This window comes from Lipomyces arxii, assembly GCF_038497795.1.
Source record: "Lipomyces arxii strain Phaff 12-163 unplaced genomic scaffold V1512scaffold_1, whole genome shotgun sequence".
NCBI classification, from domain to species: domain Eukaryota; kingdom Fungi; phylum Ascomycota; class Lipomycetes; order Lipomycetales; family Lipomycetaceae; genus Lipomyces; species Lipomyces arxii.
In genome coordinates this window covers 427,038-447,820 of record NW_027117700.1, presented here as the reverse complement: position 1 = coordinate 447,820, position 20,783 = coordinate 427,038, and the positions used below count along the sequence as shown (strand labels likewise).

At 42.6% G+C, this 20,783-nt stretch overlaps 10 protein-coding genes across 10 annotated transcripts; 4 read left to right on the top strand and 6 right to left on the bottom strand.

Annotated features, from left to right (window-relative positions):
• Positions 1–59: 59 nt before the first annotated feature.
• V1512DRAFT_256141 (uncharacterized protein) lies at positions 60–1,029 on the top strand. The gene is made up of 3 exons (XM_066914950.1): positions 60–321; positions 375–590; positions 631–1,029. Exons 1-3 carry the CDS (start codon positions 117–119, stop codon positions 945–947), a joined length of 738 nt encoding a protein of 245 aa, XP_066774114.1. The 5' UTR covers positions 60–116; the 3' UTR covers positions 948–1,029.
• A 5-nt stretch (positions 1,030–1,034) lies between these two features.
• V1512DRAFT_200834 (uncharacterized protein) lies at positions 1,035–2,435 on the bottom strand (the record flags this gene model as incomplete). The annotated part of the gene is made up of 10 exons (XM_066913206.1): positions 1,035–1,245; positions 1,293–1,362; positions 1,409–1,449; positions 1,493–1,548; positions 1,599–1,699; positions 1,756–1,847; positions 1,892–1,943; positions 1,988–2,139; positions 2,190–2,271; positions 2,318–2,435. 10 exons carry the CDS (start codon positions 2,433–2,435, stop codon positions 1,035–1,037), a joined length of 975 nt encoding a protein of 324 aa, XP_066774113.1.
• A 2,388-nt stretch (positions 2,436–4,823) lies between these two features.
• V1512DRAFT_269019 (uncharacterized protein) lies at positions 4,824–6,018 on the bottom strand (the record flags this gene model as incomplete). Its single annotated transcript, XM_066917553.1, has 2 exons — positions 4,824–5,303; positions 5,353–6,018. The coding sequence occupies 2 exons, from the start codon at positions 6,016–6,018 to the stop codon at positions 4,824–4,826; spliced, it is 1,146 nt and encodes a 381-aa protein (XP_066774112.1).
• Positions 6,019–10,419: 4,401 nt separating this feature from the next.
• V1512DRAFT_200944 (uncharacterized protein) lies at positions 10,420–11,223 on the top strand (the record flags this gene model as incomplete). The annotated part of the gene is made up of 3 exons (XM_066913209.1): positions 10,420–10,780; positions 10,831–10,914; positions 10,970–11,223. 3 exons carry the CDS (start codon positions 10,420–10,422, stop codon positions 11,221–11,223), a joined length of 699 nt encoding a protein of 232 aa, XP_066774111.1.
• Positions 11,224–11,423: 200 nt separating this feature from the next.
• V1512DRAFT_256126 (uncharacterized protein) lies at positions 11,424–12,241 on the bottom strand. Its single transcript, XM_066914949.1, has 3 exons — positions 12,190–12,241; positions 11,714–12,137; positions 11,424–11,665 (listed from the first exon to the last, which is right to left on the bottom strand). The coding sequence occupies exons 1-3, from the start codon at positions 12,190–12,192 to the stop codon at positions 11,607–11,609; spliced, it is 486 nt and encodes a 161-aa protein (XP_066774110.1). The 5' UTR covers positions 12,193–12,241; the 3' UTR covers positions 11,424–11,606.
• Positions 12,242–12,289: 48 nt separating this feature from the next.
• On the bottom strand, positions 12,290–14,173 carry V1512DRAFT_273229 (WD40-repeat-containing domain protein). The gene is made up of 6 exons (XM_066917720.1): positions 13,888–14,173; positions 13,533–13,839; positions 13,242–13,486; positions 12,865–13,190; positions 12,728–12,809; positions 12,290–12,677 (listed from the first exon to the last, which is right to left on the bottom strand). Exons 1-6 carry the CDS (start codon positions 13,949–13,951, stop codon positions 12,466–12,468), a joined length of 1,236 nt encoding a protein of 411 aa, XP_066774109.1. The 5' UTR covers positions 13,952–14,173; the 3' UTR covers positions 12,290–12,465.
• A 30-nt stretch (positions 14,174–14,203) lies between these two features.
• V1512DRAFT_256122 (P-loop containing nucleoside triphosphate hydrolase protein) lies at positions 14,204–15,745 on the bottom strand. The gene is made up of 3 exons (XM_066914948.1): positions 15,567–15,745; positions 14,989–15,517; positions 14,204–14,939 (listed from the first exon to the last, which is right to left on the bottom strand). The coding sequence occupies exons 1-3, from the start codon at positions 15,709–15,711 to the stop codon at positions 14,324–14,326; spliced, it is 1,290 nt and encodes a 429-aa protein (XP_066774108.1). The 5' UTR covers positions 15,712–15,745; the 3' UTR covers positions 14,204–14,323.
• A 206-nt stretch (positions 15,746–15,951) lies between these two features.
• Positions 15,952–17,702, top strand: V1512DRAFT_256119 (chaperonin 10-like protein). The gene is given in 9 exon segments (XM_066914947.1): positions 15,952–16,083; positions 16,138–16,240; positions 16,291–16,326; positions 16,375–16,555; positions 16,606–16,782; positions 16,828–17,031; positions 17,082–17,195; positions 17,244–17,606; positions 17,618–17,702. 8 exon segments carry the CDS (start codon positions 16,043–16,045, stop codon positions 17,441–17,443), a joined length of 1,056 nt encoding a protein of 351 aa, XP_066774107.1. The 5' UTR covers positions 15,952–16,042; the 3' UTR covers positions 17,444–17,606; positions 17,618–17,702.
• Positions 17,703–17,786: 84 nt separating this feature from the next.
• On the top strand, positions 17,787–19,634 carry V1512DRAFT_256118 (general substrate transporter). Its single transcript, XM_066914946.1, has one exon. It carries the CDS (start codon positions 17,843–17,845, stop codon positions 19,505–19,507), a length of 1,665 nt encoding a protein of 554 aa, XP_066774106.1. The 5' UTR covers positions 17,787–17,842; the 3' UTR covers positions 19,508–19,634.
• V1512DRAFT_256117 (NADP-dependent oxidoreductase domain-containing protein) lies at positions 19,534–20,774 on the bottom strand. The gene has a single exon (XM_066914945.1). The coding sequence runs from the start codon at positions 20,721–20,723 to the stop codon at positions 19,725–19,727; it is 999 nt and encodes a 332-aa protein (XP_066774105.1). The 5' UTR covers positions 20,724–20,774; the 3' UTR covers positions 19,534–19,724.
• Positions 20,775–20,783: the final 9 nt, after the last annotated feature.

The window sequence follows — 20,783 nt, the reverse complement described above, 5'->3', positions numbered from 1 at the left end:
TCATTAAATCATTTCGGTGTACAGTAAACAAACCTACATTTCCTAATTCACACCTATATATTCACACCAAACTGAAGACAACCTAACCTTCCCATTAAGTAAAAACACAAACTGGTATGACTTCAATATTTCAAGATAAAGAAAATCAAACATTGTCTTATAATGGCCCTCTGAAAGGACCCCCAAAGACGCCTTTTCAGCGCAAAGCTGGTGTAATGAGAACACCATTTGCCACGAAACCAAAAGAGAATATTAACGTCTATCAGAATCCTGGAAAATCAGTTTTACAAGACACAAGTTCAAAATTCAAAACTCCTAACGGTACAGTGGTCATTTTTTTTTAGAAAGATAGATAGGGACTGATATTGTAACAGAAAATCGAGTACCACTAGGCGGAAAAGATGCAAATGTGCGGCCAAATATAACCGGCTTGCCTACCAAACAAAAATCTGCAATCAAGCAAACATCAGGACGACGGCGCACCAAACAGATTGTTCGACAAGACGTGGTGCCTCAGTCTGCAAGTGTTCCCGCCGCTGTCGTGGTGGAAGAATTGCCTGATATTGAGTACATGCCACCGCGAGCTATAGGTATGGATTATAGTTTATGTGAAACAAACTGACTGTCTAGAATTGCCATTTTTTCCAGAAGACTTTGAATCATTGGACTACAATGCTTTAGATCAACAACTAAGAACTGGAAATCTGGCAGATTATTTTCATCCGAGAGACAAAAATGGCATGACGAGCATGGATCGTAAGCTTAACCAAATGCTTAAATTTCCAAATAATGACTTCATTGAAGACGACCTGAAAGACTTTGCGGTTGGGGATGACGGACTATATGGTTTCGATCGGCCGTTGGCTATAGGAGACGATGACATTGACTGGCAGGATTTCAAACTGTCGCTGGATGACGACATGGGCGATATGCCGAATTCCAAATAAGACATGTGATGATAATGATGATGAAGCGTTAATAGTTCTGGTGTTTATATTGCTATGGGAGTAATAATTGATACATTTGCTGATTATTTAACGCCGCGCCGGTAATAATTCTTTCCGCCACCATTGAACAAAGTCAGCAGTTTTGATACTAACCCCGAGTGATTCCAGCTTTTTACTGGAAAGATAGCAATCGTAAGGCCGCATGACGCCATGTTGCGCGTGGTCGTTGGTATTGACCGGCTTCAGATGAAAGATTGGTACACCTAGAAGTTCGCCAAATATCTTACATATGTCGTACCTAGTCTTTGTTAGCAGTCTAGGCTTTTACCGCGAAAAAAAACATACTTTGTAAATTTCTGAGATGCACTGAAATGAAGGATTGGAGGGACGGTGTCCGGCTTATCAAGCAGCATCACTAAGCTGATTAGAAGATTTCGTACTGCAGTACTCACTTTATATACCTGACAGATCCGTAATCACACGGCCAACATCCTTTGTGTTTCTGATCTGTTAGCCCAGCGCCTTACTATTAAAGGAGTCCATACGTTGGATATCGTATTTGCCAATTGTCCATCTTGACTTCTGTCTGACGAGAAACATTCTATAACCGGTCAGTATTAGGCATATAAATCGTGATTCAACTCAACTTACAAGCACAATTTCAAGCAGCACATTGATAGATGACTCCGAGCTTGTCTCGACCTCGCCATATCTTGTCTTGTTAGAAATTAAAAGTTCGTTTGATAATTGCACTCTTACAATGCCTGAGTTATGTTAATTGTGACACCACAAACGAGCAGCAATAGACTTACTGGTACCCGCAAAACTAAGGCCTTTTCGTTATATTTCAATACTTCAACTTCGCCATCTCGTTTAGATATTCCGTAAACGTTTGTCGGGCTAGAAATGTTAGGTACAGCAGAACATGTGAGATCATAGCATACTTTGTATCATCTTCTGGTTCATATGGAGAGTTGGTGCCGTCAAATACATAATCTAGTCGTTAACGCACAGTTAATACTTAAACGCAATACACATACCAGTCGAAACATATATCATCGGCACACTAAGTTTGGAAGTCAATTTGGCCAGTTCCGCAGATGCCGCAACATTAACCTCGTATAAAGCGCCAGGATCTTTTGCAGCCACGTCTGGCCTTCGCTCGGCAGCAGAGTGAATTATAATGTCAGGTCTTATTCGCTATATTAACTTTTGCAAATTGCAACTCTTGTAAGAACAAACTTTAAATCAGTGATGATTTTAGTCATATGTGGGCCATTCGTCAGATCCAGCGATATTGTAGGCGGAAACGCTCGTCCAAGACCTACATGTTGATATAACTTTCAAAAAACACCATCAAAATGGCCTACCTGTCCCAACAACATTCCACTTCGAATTCCGGGACTCAAGCTCCTCAACTATAGCTCGTCCCAGAAACCCGGTCGCTCCCGTGACTACTAACGTCAAACTTCTATCAGTTGAAGTCATATATAATTTTTCAAGTCAGCTTTCGTTTTCGCCTTGTAAAAATTGAAATACGACAATGACAGCGCTGATAACTATTTGTACTTACCAATCTTTGTCAGTATCTCATGACCGTCATGATGACAGGCGCGTGAGATATGTTGCCTAAACGGGCAAGTGTCTTCGGTTTAGGGCATTCTATAACGGAAGTGAACGATTTAGAACGAAATTTGATGTGCCGTCGCGCTGTAGTGTTGATACTGGTTTATTAGCTTGGTAACGAACTATAAGAATATTTTGTGTTGGCATCGTGTTTTATTCGATGCGTTCGACGAAATTTGTTTGATGCTATCGAGGCTGTCCGTGGAGTGTACTGCATTTAGGCCATTGAGTTCCGCCCCTACTGTCGCGTCTTGTGAGAAAAGCATTATGCTAAGCCGCGATTTCTATTCTGTGTTTATTGTAATTTTGTCTAGCATGTAGCGACCAGCTGCTGATAAGATTCATATATACTAGCTGTTTGTGAAATTAGTAGCTAGAGGATGTAGATACTGAAAGGTCCTGGACTTATGGCATCTCGCTTATAAGCTAGACGTGGTTTACACTTGGTAGTTGCTTCGTGATACTGCAGCTTTGTCCATTTATCTTTTGACTCAATTGTTAAAATTCTAATGTGCAGTGCGTTCTTGAATAGACCGACATTTACAGTCAAGATGTCAATCCCAGCAGCCACGACGCTATTTAGAGCCGACCTCCTTGATGGTACGTCTTTCACAACTGACTTCAAAGGTAACTTGCCAATTACAACTTTTGCAGAATCGAAGCACGAAAACTGTTTGCGCGAATCCACAAATTATTTAATGATTACATAATTTGATTTTACCGTACTGCCTTTATTAGTGAAACGAGACTACAGAAGAACAAGAAGCGCTTGGCTACTTTTATGGCTAAACCAGTGGACTCTGTATTTAATAAGTAATATTTAATAAGTAATATTTATTAACTAATATTTTAATAAGTAGTATTTTATCATTTCCTGGTGTTAGCCTGAAGGGCTTCAGCGTCTTGGACGCTGGTTGGTGCTTGTCGGATGCGTTTCTAACTGACCGGGCATATCAACGCGCACATTTTCTACAAGAGTCACGCTGTCTTTATTCTGAACAACTTCAGTTTACGATCGCCGCTGACGCAGCATTCGAAGATAACCTTTAGCAAATTCTGGTGAAATCTGTCGATCAAATAGGTTCTTTACTCCAAGAGAGATTTTCCTACAGTTATAACGAAACAAATACGGTCAAGGATGTTACACAGCAGACTTGTGACATTCTGGAATTCGTTCTAAGAGGTATACAGCCGATGTTAAACAGTTCTTACGCCTTAAACGTTGGGAAGAACTCAAGGTGACCATAGCCGCCATGACAGATTTGCAAAGAGACAAAATGCTGGAAGAGGCTGTCGAGAAGGCTTTGTTGAGAAAAGGTCACGGGCTAGACGAAAGCTAAATTGATCCCTCAGGACAATGCCAAAACCAAAGGTCACGAACCAAGCTGCTAAGTGATAAGGGACAAAGTGTGAAAAAGGCTAAAGGCACAAGACAAAACGCTCTAGTCGCGCACAAAAAAATAAAGATATTGCTTCCGTCAAATACTTACCAGCAGATTTTCTGAGTCTTTCAAATATGGTTGCTATGCCATACGTATTTCTCCATAGCACATGTCCGCAATAAGATACTTATTTATACGTGTCCATTCTCATATTAAGACTTTGCAAAACAATCAATATACCGTCGGTCAGGAATAGGTTTTGTTCAAGCTATTTGGTGTTAGGCATGGTTGAGTGCTGGTCATTTACCTTTTTTCGATTTCCGGCGATACGCAGTTTGTATATATAACGACCTTGCAAGATTTATTTTAGAATTGCGTATTCACCTACTACGCGGCTTACTATAACAGTCTGTTGTTTTGCCTTCGAACTGCGAGATGTAAAATAAGTTTACGGCAAGAATAAAAAAGTCAAACTGATAGTAACTTGCGACCCCTGAGCTTAAGAAGTCAATTTTGCACGAGCCGCAAGCCGCACTTTGCACAATGCGGGAAAGAAAAATCACGCGAAACTCTAATATCAACAAGTCTCTGCCTGTAAGGCAACAGCACCAATAGTGCATTATACCCTTGTGGTTTTTAAATTATTGGGTTGTGAAGCTAAGCTAGACAACATTTAACAAGTCGCCCGCGGTATTATGATTGATATACGACCAAGTCGTTAATGGCCTCGTTGTTGAACTATACCTTATATAGATTGAGTTTTAATCAACCCACAGCCGTCATAGTATTTGAATCTCAGGGTCTCCTTTTTTTAAAAAAAAAAATGGACACTACATGGTCCCATTGTTCTGTTTGATACACAGTTTCGTTACTCCTCTTCACATAGGGATTTGGCTTTCACAAGCAACTCGTCCACCAACTTCTTAGTCGACTTGGCCGCGTACGCACTACCAGCGACGGTCTGCACGGTTTCAAACACAAACTGCCGCTCATACATAGCCACGTCTTCGTCCGAAAGCAGACCCATAAGCAAAACGTTGATCATCCAGTTAGTTTCCTTGACGTAGTTGTTGTAGTCTGTTGATGGGATCAAGGTACGGTACAGCGGAATTTCCATCTGCTGCGGGGTATCTGCGAGCTTAATAAATGGTGCCTGCGTGATATACCGGATTGCCTGCTCAAACAAGAAATGACCGGGATTAATCACGACCGAGACTAAGTTCGCCAGTGCAGCCCTGACCGCGTGCGGAATCTTGCCCGACTGACCTGCGACTTCAAAGTCTTCACACAAATAATGCACTTTATAAAGAAGAAGTCTGAGCAAATCGCGCTCTCTGTATCGAGACGTCTACCATAATGTCAGTCACTACACTTTACACCAAAATTTTTAAACAAACCTCTGCCATCGTGATGAGCTGCAATAATACTTGTCTCGCCATTGTGTACACCTGGCCGCTACCACTCAGACACATAATGACGTATCCAATGCAATGGTTTGTGGCCAGCTGTTTTAGATCCATGAGCTGACGCAGTGACATATCCATGATCGCAGGCAGTGCAAACCACGGGTCGTACGCCAAAGGAACACTTCTTTTGTCAAAATTCGCATCTAGTCTGTCCGGCGACGAAATAGGCGTAATATCAAACTTTAGTAGCAGCGGAATGTACTTAATGCTACTACCAAATCGCCGACCAGAAAATGAGAGTTCCAATTCGTTAGCCAGTCGGCTGACTAAAAACCCCGAGTTCTGATGTGTATCCTGTTTGAAGGAGTACAAAGTAGCATTTAATGCGCTGTTCAGATTCACTACCGCATCCATCCAATACAAAACCTGCAGTAATAGCTGCTGGCTCTCACTAGTAGTTCCGTCGTACAACATAACCAGCTGGCTTGCGATATGTGGATCCTTATGTGCATTAGAATCACAGAAATATAAAGTGTGTATAATTTCAATCATCCGACTCAACAGGTTTGCTTCGCATGACTTGTACAGATTTGTATTTTCGATAATCATCTGCAAGAGTTTCACATATTCCAAATCTTTCTTGTTGCCAACCGACATAATCAAACTCTGCACAAACTCAATCACACTGCCGTCAGTCGGCCAGCGGTCGAGACCTGCAAAGATCGCAGGGTTCACAATCTTGCCAAGTGTAAGCTTGCGAGACCAAGCCAACAAAACTTGAGTGGATACGTCAATGATCTTACGACGGCTGGGCGCTATAGACCCGACCGACTCAGACAAATATCTCGTGATTTGCGCAATCGCCTGTTTCATGTATTGCAATACATCTGCTTGGATTTGCTCATTATCGTAGGCAAACATAGCCAAATTCTGATAAAGTTTCAGTGGTCCAACTGCAAGCAACTTTGATCGGCCTTTAATCAGAGTTCTGTAAAATAGATCCATCCCATCCTGGTCAAGTTTAATAGACAGAAACTTACTCAACATTTCGTCACTCAAATTGTCTAAACAACCTTTCTCCAATGCCTGCAATACGACTCTCTTCACGTTTTCAGAGTTCGTTAAGTCAAAATTCTGGGAAACAAATGTGCGATTTTCGTCACAGCAGCGTGCAATTTGAATTGCAAACTTACAAAGTTCGGATGAGTCAAGTCGAATACCTTTTTCGTAAAGCGTATTCACAGCGCAGTTGCAGAAATGTGGTGACACACTCATTAAGCCTTGCAGCAACGCAATCCGACGTTCCTCGTATTGCTCAAAAACGTCGCCTAAATATGACAAACTTTCCGCAGATGGATAAAATTTACTTTCCGCAGCAATCACTAACGCAGCCTGAGGCCCATCTAGAAGCAAGTCTGGGGAAACAAAATGAAGCCTAACAAGAGCTTCTGTTTGTACCTTGTTGAACGTCGATGCTCCCTCTTTGTTTAAAATGGCGGGCAACAACACTGCACAAACGCGTCCAGCTTCTTTCTCATCTTCAGATTGTAAACTTTTTATAATCAATCGTCGAAGAGTCTCAAGGTTCAAAATGTGGAAACTTTCTTGGAAATATCTGAAAAGCTACACCAATTAGCAGTTGCAACACCTAGCTCTCGTAAACTAACCTTGTTCGATTTCCGTAGTAACGAAAGCAATGAAATGACATAGTCATGCAAAAACCCAACGTCGTTTATAAATTTAAAGTCCGATTCCCAATTCCACATCAGTAACACAAATTTAAGGAACCCTTGAGTAAACTCAAGCTTTGCCTTTCTAGCATTCTTTGGTAACTTAGCATCAGCAGCACTGTAGAGCAAAGGTTTCCAGTACGGAGCAAAGATGACAGTTTTCATGAAGATTGATCGCTCGAACGAATTGCTAGGTCTGATATAACTGAATACTTTATGCAACTGAGTTGCCGGTCTATCCCCTGTATCCACAAACTTGACGCTCACTTCTCGGATTATGCAAAACAGCGTCAGTTTGTACCTATACCGATCATGCTGTAAGGCTGCAACCCCATGTCTTGCCCAAGTAGTAACGTCATCGTAAACTAAGTCAGGAGATATCCCTTGACAAATAGCATTGAAGTTGAAACTCAGTGACAATTCTTCATCAAGATCTTTCAACAAAAGTCCACGATAATCTTCCAGCGCATCTCTGCTTAACGGCGTCGAGTCAGACGGCACTAAGTAGTCTTGGGTTTCTCCGCCATGCAGGTATCGCGGTGTTTCCGTTAGTAATGCCTTCGCGGCAATCCGGTCTTCTCCAGCCATGCAAAACATAACCACAATTCTACCGACTTGCCCATAGAGCAGTCTTGTGGGCTCTATTGATGGTTTTCTTAATGAAATTACGTAGTCCCACTGCTCTGTCAACGCAACCAAAAACGGACTTATAGAGGAGTTTCTGCCCATTGTCAGCATGGAGGCCTTGTCAACATATTTGAATGGAGAACGCAAGCATCTTGCAACGGCTTCATTAATCAGATACCACAAAGAATAGCTGTGATCTTGGTCTGCTAAGTTAAATTTACCGTCAGCTGTGTGGCCAAGAACCAGCATTAGCGATTCTATCAGTATAAGCATTGGCGAAATGGCAGCATCTAATCGCCATAAGTGAGTCGATCGAGTAGCTTTGTCCAACAGAGTAGCAACGTCTGCAAAAACTTCTTGATCATAAACCATAAGTGCAAGTTGAACCAAATAAGTAAAAGGAGAAAAACTTTTGTTATCTGAACAATTGTCAGAACATCCGAGCACAGAAACACATATTATACGCACCCAAATTATTCCAAAACTTTGAAACTAACGGCATTTGACTTTGTACAACCAGTAGATTACTGAGTTCCAACGCGAAATACCTCTGATCTTCGACCTTCGCCATTGACCTGTCATGCAGAGAAACGAGCGAGATAGTCTGCGCAAGTTTTGCTAATCTGTGGGTAAAGTCAATGTTTGCAGTTTCTGCAAGCTCAGGATACAGCTCGACGTATAATCGAGCGACTTTGGAGATGGCGAAACCAGTGTTATATCCATAAGAAACATCAGCCGTAGCCCAGCAGAGTGAAATATCTGGTAGCCTGCGGACAAGCTCTTCCATAAGAACTGCTTTTTCCGACTCCCACTTATAAAGAGTATAAACTTCCAACACCTTTTTGAGTTTCTCAAATGACTGGATGATGATGTTGATAGCAAAGTACGTGAGAAGTCTTGACTTGGAATGCAGACATGAATTTAAAGTCAATCTAGATACAGGCGAAGGCAAAATGTTCTCTATCACTATTTCGGCAGGTGGAGCAACAAGCCTTAGCCTTCGTTGGGTGAACTGTGGAACGTCGAGAGATATGATTTGGGCATAGATTATAAATTGATTTAGAAACTGGACCGTCATCGCTGACTCTAATTTTGAAGTCAATGAAGATGTGAAAGGTGCCACAAGTTCTGGCGCCTTTTCCAGAATCTGAATCAGCAACCGCCGATTCTGCAAAAACTTAAGCTCAAGCATTTTGATAAATGCCAGCAATACGCGGTTATGCACACGATGTGAATTCGACGAAGAGGGAGGGTACCAACCTTCGTCATCAAATAATACTCCATTCTGTGAATAAGCACACAGCATTGCTAATTGTCCATAAAAGAGATCATCAGTCGGCAAGTTCTCAGGCTTGATCACCCAATATAGTTTTACCATCCGCCCCAGAATCCACTCATTAAAAAATCTTGTCTTCTCTGACTTGTCAACTTTAGGGTTGAGACCAACTCGAACAAATCCTATTATAGTAGAATATATTTGCGATTGAACGTCAGAAGCAGCATGCTTTAACCAAGGAACAATTATTCTGCGTCGATTGAGAAAGTTAGCGATAGTTGTAGAGGAGCCATAATTTAAAAGTGCTAGCATAAAGCTGATGGCATTAAACCGAATGGAATTGTACTTTGAACTTTCTGAATTCGGCTGTTGAGGAGAAATGAAAAGCTTTGGAAGAACACTTAAGCTGAAGTCAAAAGCAGTAAAAACTTCGTCGGCAAATGCCCCGTGTCCAAAGTACGCCATTTCAGCTAAAAGTCTTAATGGTGGAACGACTGACACTGATCTTTGAGTATAGAGGGCACGATATATCAATTTGAGATGTTGATCTAATATCAGTCTGATTAAACGCGCTGCTTGAGCACGAAATAAATCTGTGTCTATGATAACGAATAACCTGATTATTTTCTCTGTACATTCTATATAGGTAACACTGGTAACTGATGTCTATAGCCATGTTTAGTCTTGTCTATTGCCATAAGCAGCAAACACACAAACACACCTGCCCAATTTCTGTCCATGACTTGACTAGCTCTTCAGACAAATCACCGTCGAGGGCATTAAGCAGCGACTGCCCAGTCAAGTCGTTAAATGAAGGAGCTATGAGTAGATTTAATCTAGCAAAAGCAGTACTAAGTGGCAAACTAGAGCTTGTTGATTCTGAATGCCCGCCATGACGCAGTTTTTTTGGAGCCATTACTGGATCATTGTATCTTTCTATGTTGCTTCTTGATATTTCTGTGTAAAGAATATTTTGTGAAAGAATTGGGAATATAAATTTGCGCCGCACATATCACGTGATTGAAATATCAGCCACAACTGTAAGTGAGGCTATATATGATGCTGACGTAAGCCGAATCTTAATCTAATTTTGATAGAGTCGCATCTCGAATGATCAATAAGTGGCCTCGCAAACAACTCAAAAATCTCCGCTAACAGACTACCAAATCCTGACCAGTTCCTCTCTGCTGCTCTACTCTAAATTCTCTGCATATGAGACACTACTGAAATAAAAAACTATCATACTCTTATACCTCTGATCTACCCGGCGCGTGACGCCACTTGAGCACAATAATAGTTTATACACTTTATTTGTGTGGGATTTCGTTTTATTTTTTTGTCTTTCTCACTGAATAGAGCTATCTAAGACGATCTATTATCGTTTATTATACTTCCATGGCAGCTGCTTCTACTGGTGGATCAGATATGACCCCGGTTGCTGTCGCTCCTACAGCTGATCCACTTATGTTGACAACCACAATCTCAGCAAGTTCTACTTTACCTGATGAAGACAAGGCTGCAAGTGCTCTCAGACAGCACCAGTCGTTGGAAAACGCAAAGGCTGCTATGCTTGATTCCGGCGAGACCGGTCTTGAAGATGTCGACGATGACGACAAATCCATCAATGTTTCTCCGTTGTCATTAACACTGCTACTAGTTTCTGGACTGAGAGGAATAGTGACTATTGACCGTGAATATATGAAGGGTCACTCGTTAGGATTAAGAGAACCTGAGAGTTTGACTGTGTTGACATTGAAAGAATGCATATGGACAGACTGGAAAGAAGGTTTGTGATGGCAGCGAGGCTGAATTTGAGTGGATGGCTGATCTGAATAGAATGGGGTGAAAGACCTTCTAGCACTGAATTCATTCGTTTGATTCATTTCGGCCGGCTTTTAGACGACAAAGACACACTTGGGGGTGAGTTTCATGTTTATTCGCCAATTCACAGATGTAGACTAATGTAAATGAATAGCAAGCCAACTTTCACAAGCAAACACATACAACGTTTTGCACATGTCTGTCAGACCAGTTTCTATCGAGGGAATGAACTCAAGCACTCGAAGCGGTAAAGACAAAACACACAACACAACCGAACGAACTAGTAGACATCGTCGGGAGAGTCACAATAGTACTCGAATCAATCGCCAAATGGAAATAGTGGCTAGCACTAGCGAGACTGAAAATGCACGGGAACGTTCTGGCGGCTGCGGATGCGTGATATTATAAATGGAGTTTGTTTCTGGAACTGGAGTGCGTGGTTTTGGTAGTAAAAGGATTTTATTCAAATTGCCAATTGCTGCTGGATATAATCTGGCCTCTGCAGCAGATGAGTGCTGCTCGTAGGAAATTGTGGTTTTTGCTTTTATGTGTACTATTTAACTTGCGAGCATCACTTATACGTCTCACGGCATGTTATTCACATATGCTTATTCACGTGTTTTGATTTATCAAGGTCCTATTCTTTTCTTATGATGTTGGTTACGGACTTTTTGTTTGCGATGGAGTTGTGGTAGATATTGATCATGAATTACGCTTATTTTCCATGCCTGAATTATTATGCGATCTTTGGATAAAAAGTCTAATGCTTGATTCCTATATTTACCTTCTACCTACATCTTCATACGTCGTTCCAGGTCTGTATGGAAATCCAACGGAGTGTCTTCATTACCTAAGTGATTTGTCGGTAAAAATAGCAAACACAATCGTAAATACATACCACCGTAGACATCTTCCCAGTCAACAATGCCATCGCGGCCCAGCAAGATCTCCCGTGCAACATCGGTTCGTGCACCAGGCGCACCGTTGCAAATAGCTACATCCGCCCGTCGCAAAACCTCAGGATAAAACGGCAAGCTTGCGTTGCAAGCCTCAAGTTCCATTACTCGCTTCACTGGCTCGTGTGTGCCAAACAGACGTCGCAACCCCTCCATCTTCAAGTCAAACTGTGTCTGATCCCAATTCTTCAAATGCGCTTCTAGCGGATGTGATGACTGCTCAGATGACAAATTTAGCGAGTCTGTGATTGGCGCGGGCGGCTTGCCTTGTAAAATGTGGTTGGCGAGCTCAGGAACTTGAGTGCTAGACACACTTGGCTTTGGCACACTGGAGGAGTACGGCGCCGAGGGAATTATTCGTAAAGACTAAAAAAAATGACATCAGTACGCTACTTACGTATTACGTCCACTGACTTACCATAGTAGATCTCGACCTGTTTTTATAAAGAGAGATAGTTTGACTATTACTGGATCAAATAGCGGAATATCGAAGACCTACGCGGAGCTGACTTGACATACCCTAATCCTCATAACGAGGGTCTTGTACTTTACTTTGGCGGCTATTTCTGTTTATACCTCTAGTAGTATATACTCTTCTAGAATAACTCCTGGACAAAAATTGTTGATTTAGAAACTTTCTTAAACGTCATGTACAAACGTTGAACCTAATTCCGACTACAAATATGTATTTAACTTAGTACTCAATCAAGTTCATGTATCTAGGGTCCAGCCCGGTTGTAAAGTCCAACACTACTGGTGTAGGTCCAAACGACGAAGACACAATCATTTTGCCATTGGTTTTTGCAGTCAGTATCCAAGCACTATGAAACTGGTCAAGATCCATGGTCAGCGTAAGGCTGTCAAGATCCCAGACTTTGATAGTTTTATCGTAGCTCCCTGAGATTACTATATACCTATGTCAGTACAGACCAGCTAAAAAAAGGATTATATCTCACATTTATGCCCGTTTATGTGAAGTGACCGCACAAGCCCTTGATGGGCGGTAAATACCCGAACGCATTGCCGATGCCAGACATCCTACTAGAATTAGATCATTTCAGTCTAAAACGTGCCGCAAAAAAAAAAAACCTACCCATACTCGTATTGTATTATCATTCCCACCACTAACAACAATCCTCATATCTGGACTAATTTGCACGCAGGCCAGGCCGCGTGTATGGCCGTGGAAGCTGGTGAGACCTTTGCCGGTTTCCGCGTGCCACAGTCGCACGACGCGGTCAACGCCTGCACTTGCTATGAGGTTGCGCTGCATGTGAATCGCATTTAATGAACCTTGACATGCTTGAATGATTCGTAAGAGTGGATAATCTGCTACCTTTTTGTCAAGTATACCGATTGTGCCGTCCTTTGAACACGACACTATAAACCGGTCATTCATGGTGCAATCCAAAACTCTGGCTGTATATGATTGTTAGTTTAAGAACAAAAATGGCAATACTGTGCACATGCATGTATGATGTCTTAGCCTATGAGTAGCTTTAAATTCTGGTAATGACCATACGATACATGTTGTGTCGCTTGAGCCGGAGACCATCAAATGATTGTCATATATTAAGCACAAGACCGATCCCAAATGACCTCCAATCTTCTCTCCATTTGAGGGCTGATTCTCTTCAAGTGTCTTCAACAGCTCACCTGTCTTAGTTGACCAGACTCTGACTGTTCTGTCTCTTGATCCAGTAACAATTTTCTCACTTCATATAATTAGCTGGTTTAAATGACAATACTAAAACTTCTCACTCGTCAAACTGTAAACAATACACACTTTCAGTATGCCCATTTAACATCATCGTTTTGGCCTGTCCTTGTTTCCAATGTACGTCTAATTGGTGCCGTGTCGTAAACATCTTTTTCCAATTTAATCCTTCAACTCTTTGCTGTTTTGCTTTCCACTTCCTCCGAGACTGGAACTGTGCCAACCAGACTGGATTTGACATTGCAACTGTATTCCAGGCTCGACTGACTTGTAAGCATCTCCATAGAGACTGAAGATCAACTCGTGATAAAATCTTTGCCATAAGCTCTTCAGGAAGACGACAAACAGGATCTAATTTTATGTCAGTTTCAAACTCTTCGTTGTCATGTAGATACTTACCAACTCCAAGGTTCAGTTGAAGACTTTCCATGACATCCTCGGTCCAACTGGCTGCAGCTGCCATTATTGTATATGTGTGATAAGTTATTCGGCTATAGTTGATATTCCCCAATTCCCTTTATTCCGCAACACTCAGTATATCATGACTCAAATCTCAAATCCATTCAATTCATTATTTGCTCTTGGTGCGTGAGATGTAGCCAAAACTGGACATGTTCCGCTTACTCCAGATGTCAAAGCCGCATCCAAACCCTTATGCGATGAGAAGTACTCACACAGACGAAATACTCATACAAAGCAGTAGTAGCTTGTAAAGTTGATATGCATAATATATTCATTATAGTACAATAAACAGATGATTAGCTGTGACCCATGACACCAGACAAAGAAAACTCCAACTTTTAACTACCAGCAAATTATCCAAAATGCATTTAATTTAGCTGCTGCCAGCCTTTCGTTTATGAGACCGCGACTGAGAGTTTTCGCGTTCCATATCCATAAGTGCCTCTCGTTTTGCAGCCGAAGTCTGCTGTAACGTATCGCGGATGACCATATTTTCGGTAACCACTTCGCACTTTTCCATTTCTTTTCCTACACGACTTTCAATTGCTTTAATTCGGCTAATGTCGTGCTCCGTCACAAACGAAACACTCTCACCAGACCTTCCAGCACGAGCGGTACGTCCGACTCTGTGAATATAATCGTCCGGATCGGCTGGAATGTCAAAATTGACTACCATTTGCACCACCGGGATGTCAAGCCCACGACTGGCAACGTCAGTGGCAACCAGGACACGCGCTGCTTCGGCGCGGAATCTCCCAAGTGAATCCGTTCGTTCTCGTTGACTGATTTTCGAGTGTAAAGCCGTTACGCGCACTTCCATTGCACGAAGAATGCGTTTGATGACTTCAGCTGTTATGGCGCGGTTGACAAAAACAATAATAGATTTCTTTTCGTTGGCAGGAAGAGTGAGAAGAGCAACCAAGTATGCTTCGCGAACTTGCGTTGGGATGAACAAATATGACTGGGCAAGAGTGTCAGGGACAGATATGCTAAATTTACGTTAGCATGTGGCGGTGTGAATGGTGGAACAAAACTTACCTGTTTGTCGCAATTTCATGGAGAAAAATATTATTCTTTGAATTTTCTTTAAGCTGTAGCACTGCAGGGGATATCGTGGCTGTGAAGAGTAGTGTCTGGCGTTTTTTTGACTTTGTGATTACGCCCATACACTCGTCCAAATCGTCTGCGAATCCAGGAGTCAGAAGTCTATCGGCTTCATCAAAAACAACAAATTTAATTCGACGCAGTCCAGCTATTGCTTCTTCACCACTACTTCGAATATGATCTGCAAGTCTACCAGGAGTTGCGACAACAACATGTGGTCTAGCTTGCAAAGCGAGCGCCTGATTAACCATGTCCAGTCCGCCAACAACAACTGCTTGCCTCAAGTTCATAGACGCACCCAAGGCCGCAAATTGTTCGGATATTTGTAACGCCAGTTCACGAGTAGGTGTAAGTACCAGCGCGAACACTCCATATGGATCTTCTGATAGCTTTTGCAAAATAGGAGCAGCGAAAGCAAGAGTTTTACCGCTACCAGTCCTGGCACCACCAATACAATCGCGTCCTGTATAATCAGTCAGAGAACAAACAGTATAGAGTCAAGTTAAAAATACCTTTAAGAATTTGAGGAATGCAAGCGATTTGAATTTGAGAAGGTCTCCGTATTGCCATGGAGTTCAAAGCCTCTACCAAAGATTTTTGTAGTCCTAAAGACTCAAACGATATTTTCCTCGGAGCAGTAGATTTTATGCTTGACATTGTTGATTTTAAAATGGTGAATATTTTGTTTCTGTAATGGGAATAAGTTGAAATATTTCCACACGAACAGTGTAAACTGTGGTACTGTATTTATGGCATAAATGCACAAAAAGAAACTAGTTAATTAAGCTTATGGTTTGAAAAGAGATCAATCAGTACGTACGTCATTGTGCGTAAGCCGTTTCATTTTGTGTTTTGCGTCAAAAGTCCCGAGGCGGAACATCCAATCACACCAATACTGCGCAACCGGTTTGCTCTCTCTCAAACTTCTTAACTTCGACTCAATTCAAAACAAAGATTTTTACTCGATCTCACGGTTCAAAGATACAAAATGTCATCTAATAAACTGCCTAAAACGATGAAAGCCTTGCGGTATGTTTTGTTCAATTGTATTCACTAAAATCCTGTCTCATTGTCTTCTTCAAGCTACGAGAAGCCTCTCACTCACGCTGTTCTCGAAGTGCCTCTTCCAACTCTTCGTGAGAATGATATTATGATCAAGGTCGCTGCTTGTGGTGTTTGTGGAACTGTATGTAATTTAATTGAATTGTTCTTGTGTAATGCTGACTGGAAAATTAGGATCTGCACATTCATGAAGGTGAATTTATCGCCAAAGTATGCCTTTGTTTCTGTCAAATTGGATCTATTCTAAAGTTTACCTAGTTTCCTTTAGTTCCTGGTCATGAAGTCGTTGGAACTATTGCTGCTATGGGTCCTAATGTCAAGGGATTCTCTCTTGGTGACAGAGTTGTTGCTGACAACTCTGAGCTTTGCGGAGAGTGCTTTTACTGCCGCCGTGGAAAGCCATTGCTTTGCGAGCACTTTAATGCTCACGGAGTTACAAGTACGTTTGTTAGTAGCTGCTTGCGGATTTCCGTACTGATTGAATCAAAGTGGATGGCGCTTTTGCTGAGTTCTGCGCGTATCCTGCTGGTAAGGTCTTTAAGATCACTCATTTGTCGCCTGTCGATGCTACTCTTTTGGAGCCTGCTTCCTGCGCTGCTCACGGTCTTGAAAAGATCAGACCTGACATTGGTTCCAGCGTCCTTATGTTTGGTGCTGGACCAACTGGTACGCAATTACGGTTTCTAGTAGAACACTGCTCTGATTAAGTAGGTCTCGTTTTGGCTCAATTGTTAAGAAACAACGGTGGTTGCCATGTTGTTCTTGCTGCCAACGCTGGATCAAAGATGAAGTTGGCCAAGGAACTTGACTGTGCCGATGTTTATGTCGAGCTTGATCGCAAGAATCCCGAGGCTCAGTTTGAGGCTCTTAAGCAGGAGAATCCTTATGGATTTGATATTGTTGTCGAGGCTACTGGTGAGTAGGTTTCTTCTAAGGCTAAGCTGTGTGATTAACGAAAGAAACAGGTAGCTCTAAGATTCTTGAGGACTCTATTAACTATGTTCGCCGTGGTGGAAAGTTGGTCGTCTATGGTGTTTACAGCAGCTCGGCACGTGTCACATGGCCTCCAAGCAAGATTTGTAAGTGAATCAGACTGACGGCTTACTGTGACGACTAACATGGAATAGTTGGTGACGAAATCACCATTTTGGGATCATTTTCAGAAACTTACATGTTCCCGACTGCTATTGCCTATCTTGATGGCGCTAATCCCAAGGTCAAGGTCAAAGGAATCTGCAACAAGACTTTCACACTTGACCAGTGGGAAGAGTGCTTAGAGGCTATGAGAAACAAGTCTGCAATCAAGGCCGCGATTGTTTTCGAATAGCAACCATCATTGTCTGAGATTGGGAATGATTCGTATATAAGTAAATTGTGAATTTGTATTTGCTGGTATCAAAATACTTTAATGTAAAAGATCTGTATGGTATATGTGATGACTATTAAACTGCTTACTGTTTATTAACACACTGTGTATGCGCTATGTATGCGCTATGTATGCGCTATGTATGCGTATATTTGCGTATACTTTTTGTTCTAGCAAGGCAACGGACAATGCTATGCTATCATCGTGATCAATATTGTGGAGGATATGCGGTCCGTGCGGGACTCAATAAAGTTTAAATATCTGTAAGACTCGATAAAGTTTAAATATGTCCCCGGTGCTGCGCGGAGTATTCCGCACTCCGCTAGTTTTCCTTACTCTCATCACTGACTGCCTTCTCAAATGGACTCCCTTAATAGTTCCAGTCAAGATTTGGTCGATGTAGATGGGGGAGAACAGACTGTATTGCTTTTAGATACAAATGACGCGTCTGCCAGAGCACCGTTGTCATCTACGGAAGTAGAACGAACACAGGAGACAATGAGCACACTGGACGATGAACCAGAGTACGATTCAATTGAAGACAAGTACGGCGGTCGATACATTTGGGTTGTTACACTATCAGCTGCTCTTGGTGGACTACTTTTTGGTTACGACTCGACTGTTATTTCCGGTGTGTTGGTCATGATTAAAGACGACTTAGGCGGAGTCATGACCCCTGCTCAAGAAGAGCTTATTACGTCTATAACTTCGATTGGTGCTTTTATAGGCGCACTTATTGCTGGAATTATGCTTGACAAAATTGGCCGTAAGGCTGTTATTGGAGTTGGTGCTGTCATTTTTGCACTTGGAAGTATGCTTCAAGCTGTGGCAGGCAGCGTTCACGCAATGACGTTTGGCAGGTTTGTGGTTGGAATTGGCATTGGTGAAGCAGCAATGGTCGCACCAATTTATATTGCAGAAATTTCTCCAGCTAAATTGCGAGGAGCGCTTGTCACAGTCGATAGTTTGGCTGTGACTGGTGGACAGTGCGTTGCCGGTGCGCTTAACATTATGTTCCAAGACGCGACATCTGGATGGCGCTTTTCGGTTGGAATAGCAACCGTGCCTTCGATTATTTTATTGTTGCTGTGTTTTGTTATTCCAGAATCTCCACGAGCATTAATCTCAAAAGGAAAGTTGGACGAGGCCTGTGCTGTCACTCAAAAAATTTACCCATTTGCTTCTCCAGAAGAAGTGAAGCATAAAGTTGACTCAATTCATCACCAGTTTGAATCAGACCATGAGCTGAATGGCTTGTCTACATCTGAACAGTTCAAATTGCTGTTCTCTGATACCGCTAATTTTCGGGCCTTATTAGTTGCGTGCGGGTTAATGGCGATCCAGCAGCTATGCGGTTCCAATTCAGTGCTTTATTATGGGCCTACGCTGTTTAGCTTTATTGGATTTGGTGATCCCCTTAGGGTGTCTTTCGTACTTGCCGTGACCAATTTTACGTTTACAATCTTTGCTGTTCGATATATTGATGTTTTTGGCAAACGCAACTTTTTGGTGTACAGTATGTGGATTATGCCCATCGCTTTGTTTGTTACTGCAGCTGCATTGCGCACACTTCCATTAGCTGGTAACCTTATGGCCGCGGCCCCGGACGGCATGGCATCTGGAAGAACGGGAGCCGTTATCTTTATCTCTGTCGTAGTGTTTATTGCATCGTACGCGGTTGCATTGGGAAATGTTCCATGGCAAGGTAATGAGCTGTTTCCTATGGAGGTGCGTGCGCTTGGAACCATGATGTTGACATTGACAAACTGGAGTGCCAACGCGATGGTGTCTTCTAGTTTCCTGAGTTTGATGCAAGCACTCACGCCGGGTGGAACGTTTGCGCTATACGGTGTCGTGACTTTGATCGGTTGGCTGGGCGTCATTTACTGTTACCCTGAAGTCTCGGGATTGCCATTGGAGGACATTAAGATTGTGTTCAAGCACGGGTTTGGAGTTGCATACAGTTTGAAATTACAGAAAGATCGGAAATCAGTTAGTCCGAGCCAGATTGTGTTTACGTTATAGAGCGCTCAGGTGAAACGAGTAAGGTGTTTCGATGTGATAGTGTATTGAAAGTGGAAGGCATTTTGATATTTAGCATGGTAATACACTTGTATAATAGTCTACCTTTGTGTAAACAGTAACTGTATTTAGTAGTGACTGCTTGCTTACATCTGACAATATCGGCCTGCGACATCACATTCAAAACTATCTCTACATTGTCACAGCGAGTGAGCTAAATTTATTTTGGCAGCTCAGGACTGTCGGCATACAGAAGCTGCACGCCTACATCATAGCGGTCGCCGACAATATTAGCCGCCTTCACCGCTTCTCTAATATCAATAGCTTCCTCCTCTGTAATCTCGACACCACGAGCCGCGAAGTTCTCAACCAGACGGTCGTTCTTTGTCGTTCCTGGGATTGGAATCGCGCCTTGGGAAACGATCCATGCGAGCGCGAGCTGGCCGGTAGTGACACCTTTGATTGTCGCGATTGTGGTCAACGTGTTGACAAGCTTGACGTTGTTATCAAAGTTTTCGCCTTGAAATCGAGGCTGGCTGCGTCTGAAGTCACCTTCGGGGAAATCAAGAATCGACTTGTAAACTCCGGTCAGGAAGCCACGGCCTAGAGGAGAGTACGACACAACAGCGACACCAAGTTCTTTGCAAGTGGCAATCAAACCGTTGTCTTCAGCCTGTAGTGCAAAAGGCGAGTACTCAATCTGCACAGCAGCGATTGGGTGCACTTTGTGCGCTCGGCGAAGTGTAGATTCGGAACATTCAGACAGACCAAGATACTTCACTTTTCCTTCCTTCACCAATTCAGCCATTGCACCAACTGTCACCTCAATTGGAGTCGTCTGGTCAACACGATGTTGATAGTACAAGTCAATGTAGTCAACACCAAGTCGCTTCAAAGACCGATCACACGCAAGTTTGACATAGTCCGGCTGGCCACGAATGACTCGACCTTGGGGCGTCGTGGTGATGCCGAATTTCGACGCCAGAAAGATCTCAGACCGTCTACCCGTAGTTCTAAACCACTCGCCGAGCACAAGCTCGTTGTCCATGTACGCATCTGATGTGTCCCAGAAAGTGCAGCCCATGTCGGCGGCCTGTGAGAGCAGAGTCATCGCAGCTTCGTTGGTCATCTTTGTCTTGTAAAACGCAGACATTCCCATACATCCCAACCCAATCGCAGGAATGATCGCTTCACCAATCTTTGCCGTTTTTGAAACCATTTTATCGTGAATTGAGAAGTTAATCTTCACAGTTAGTAAGTGCGAAGCACCTTTGAGTCA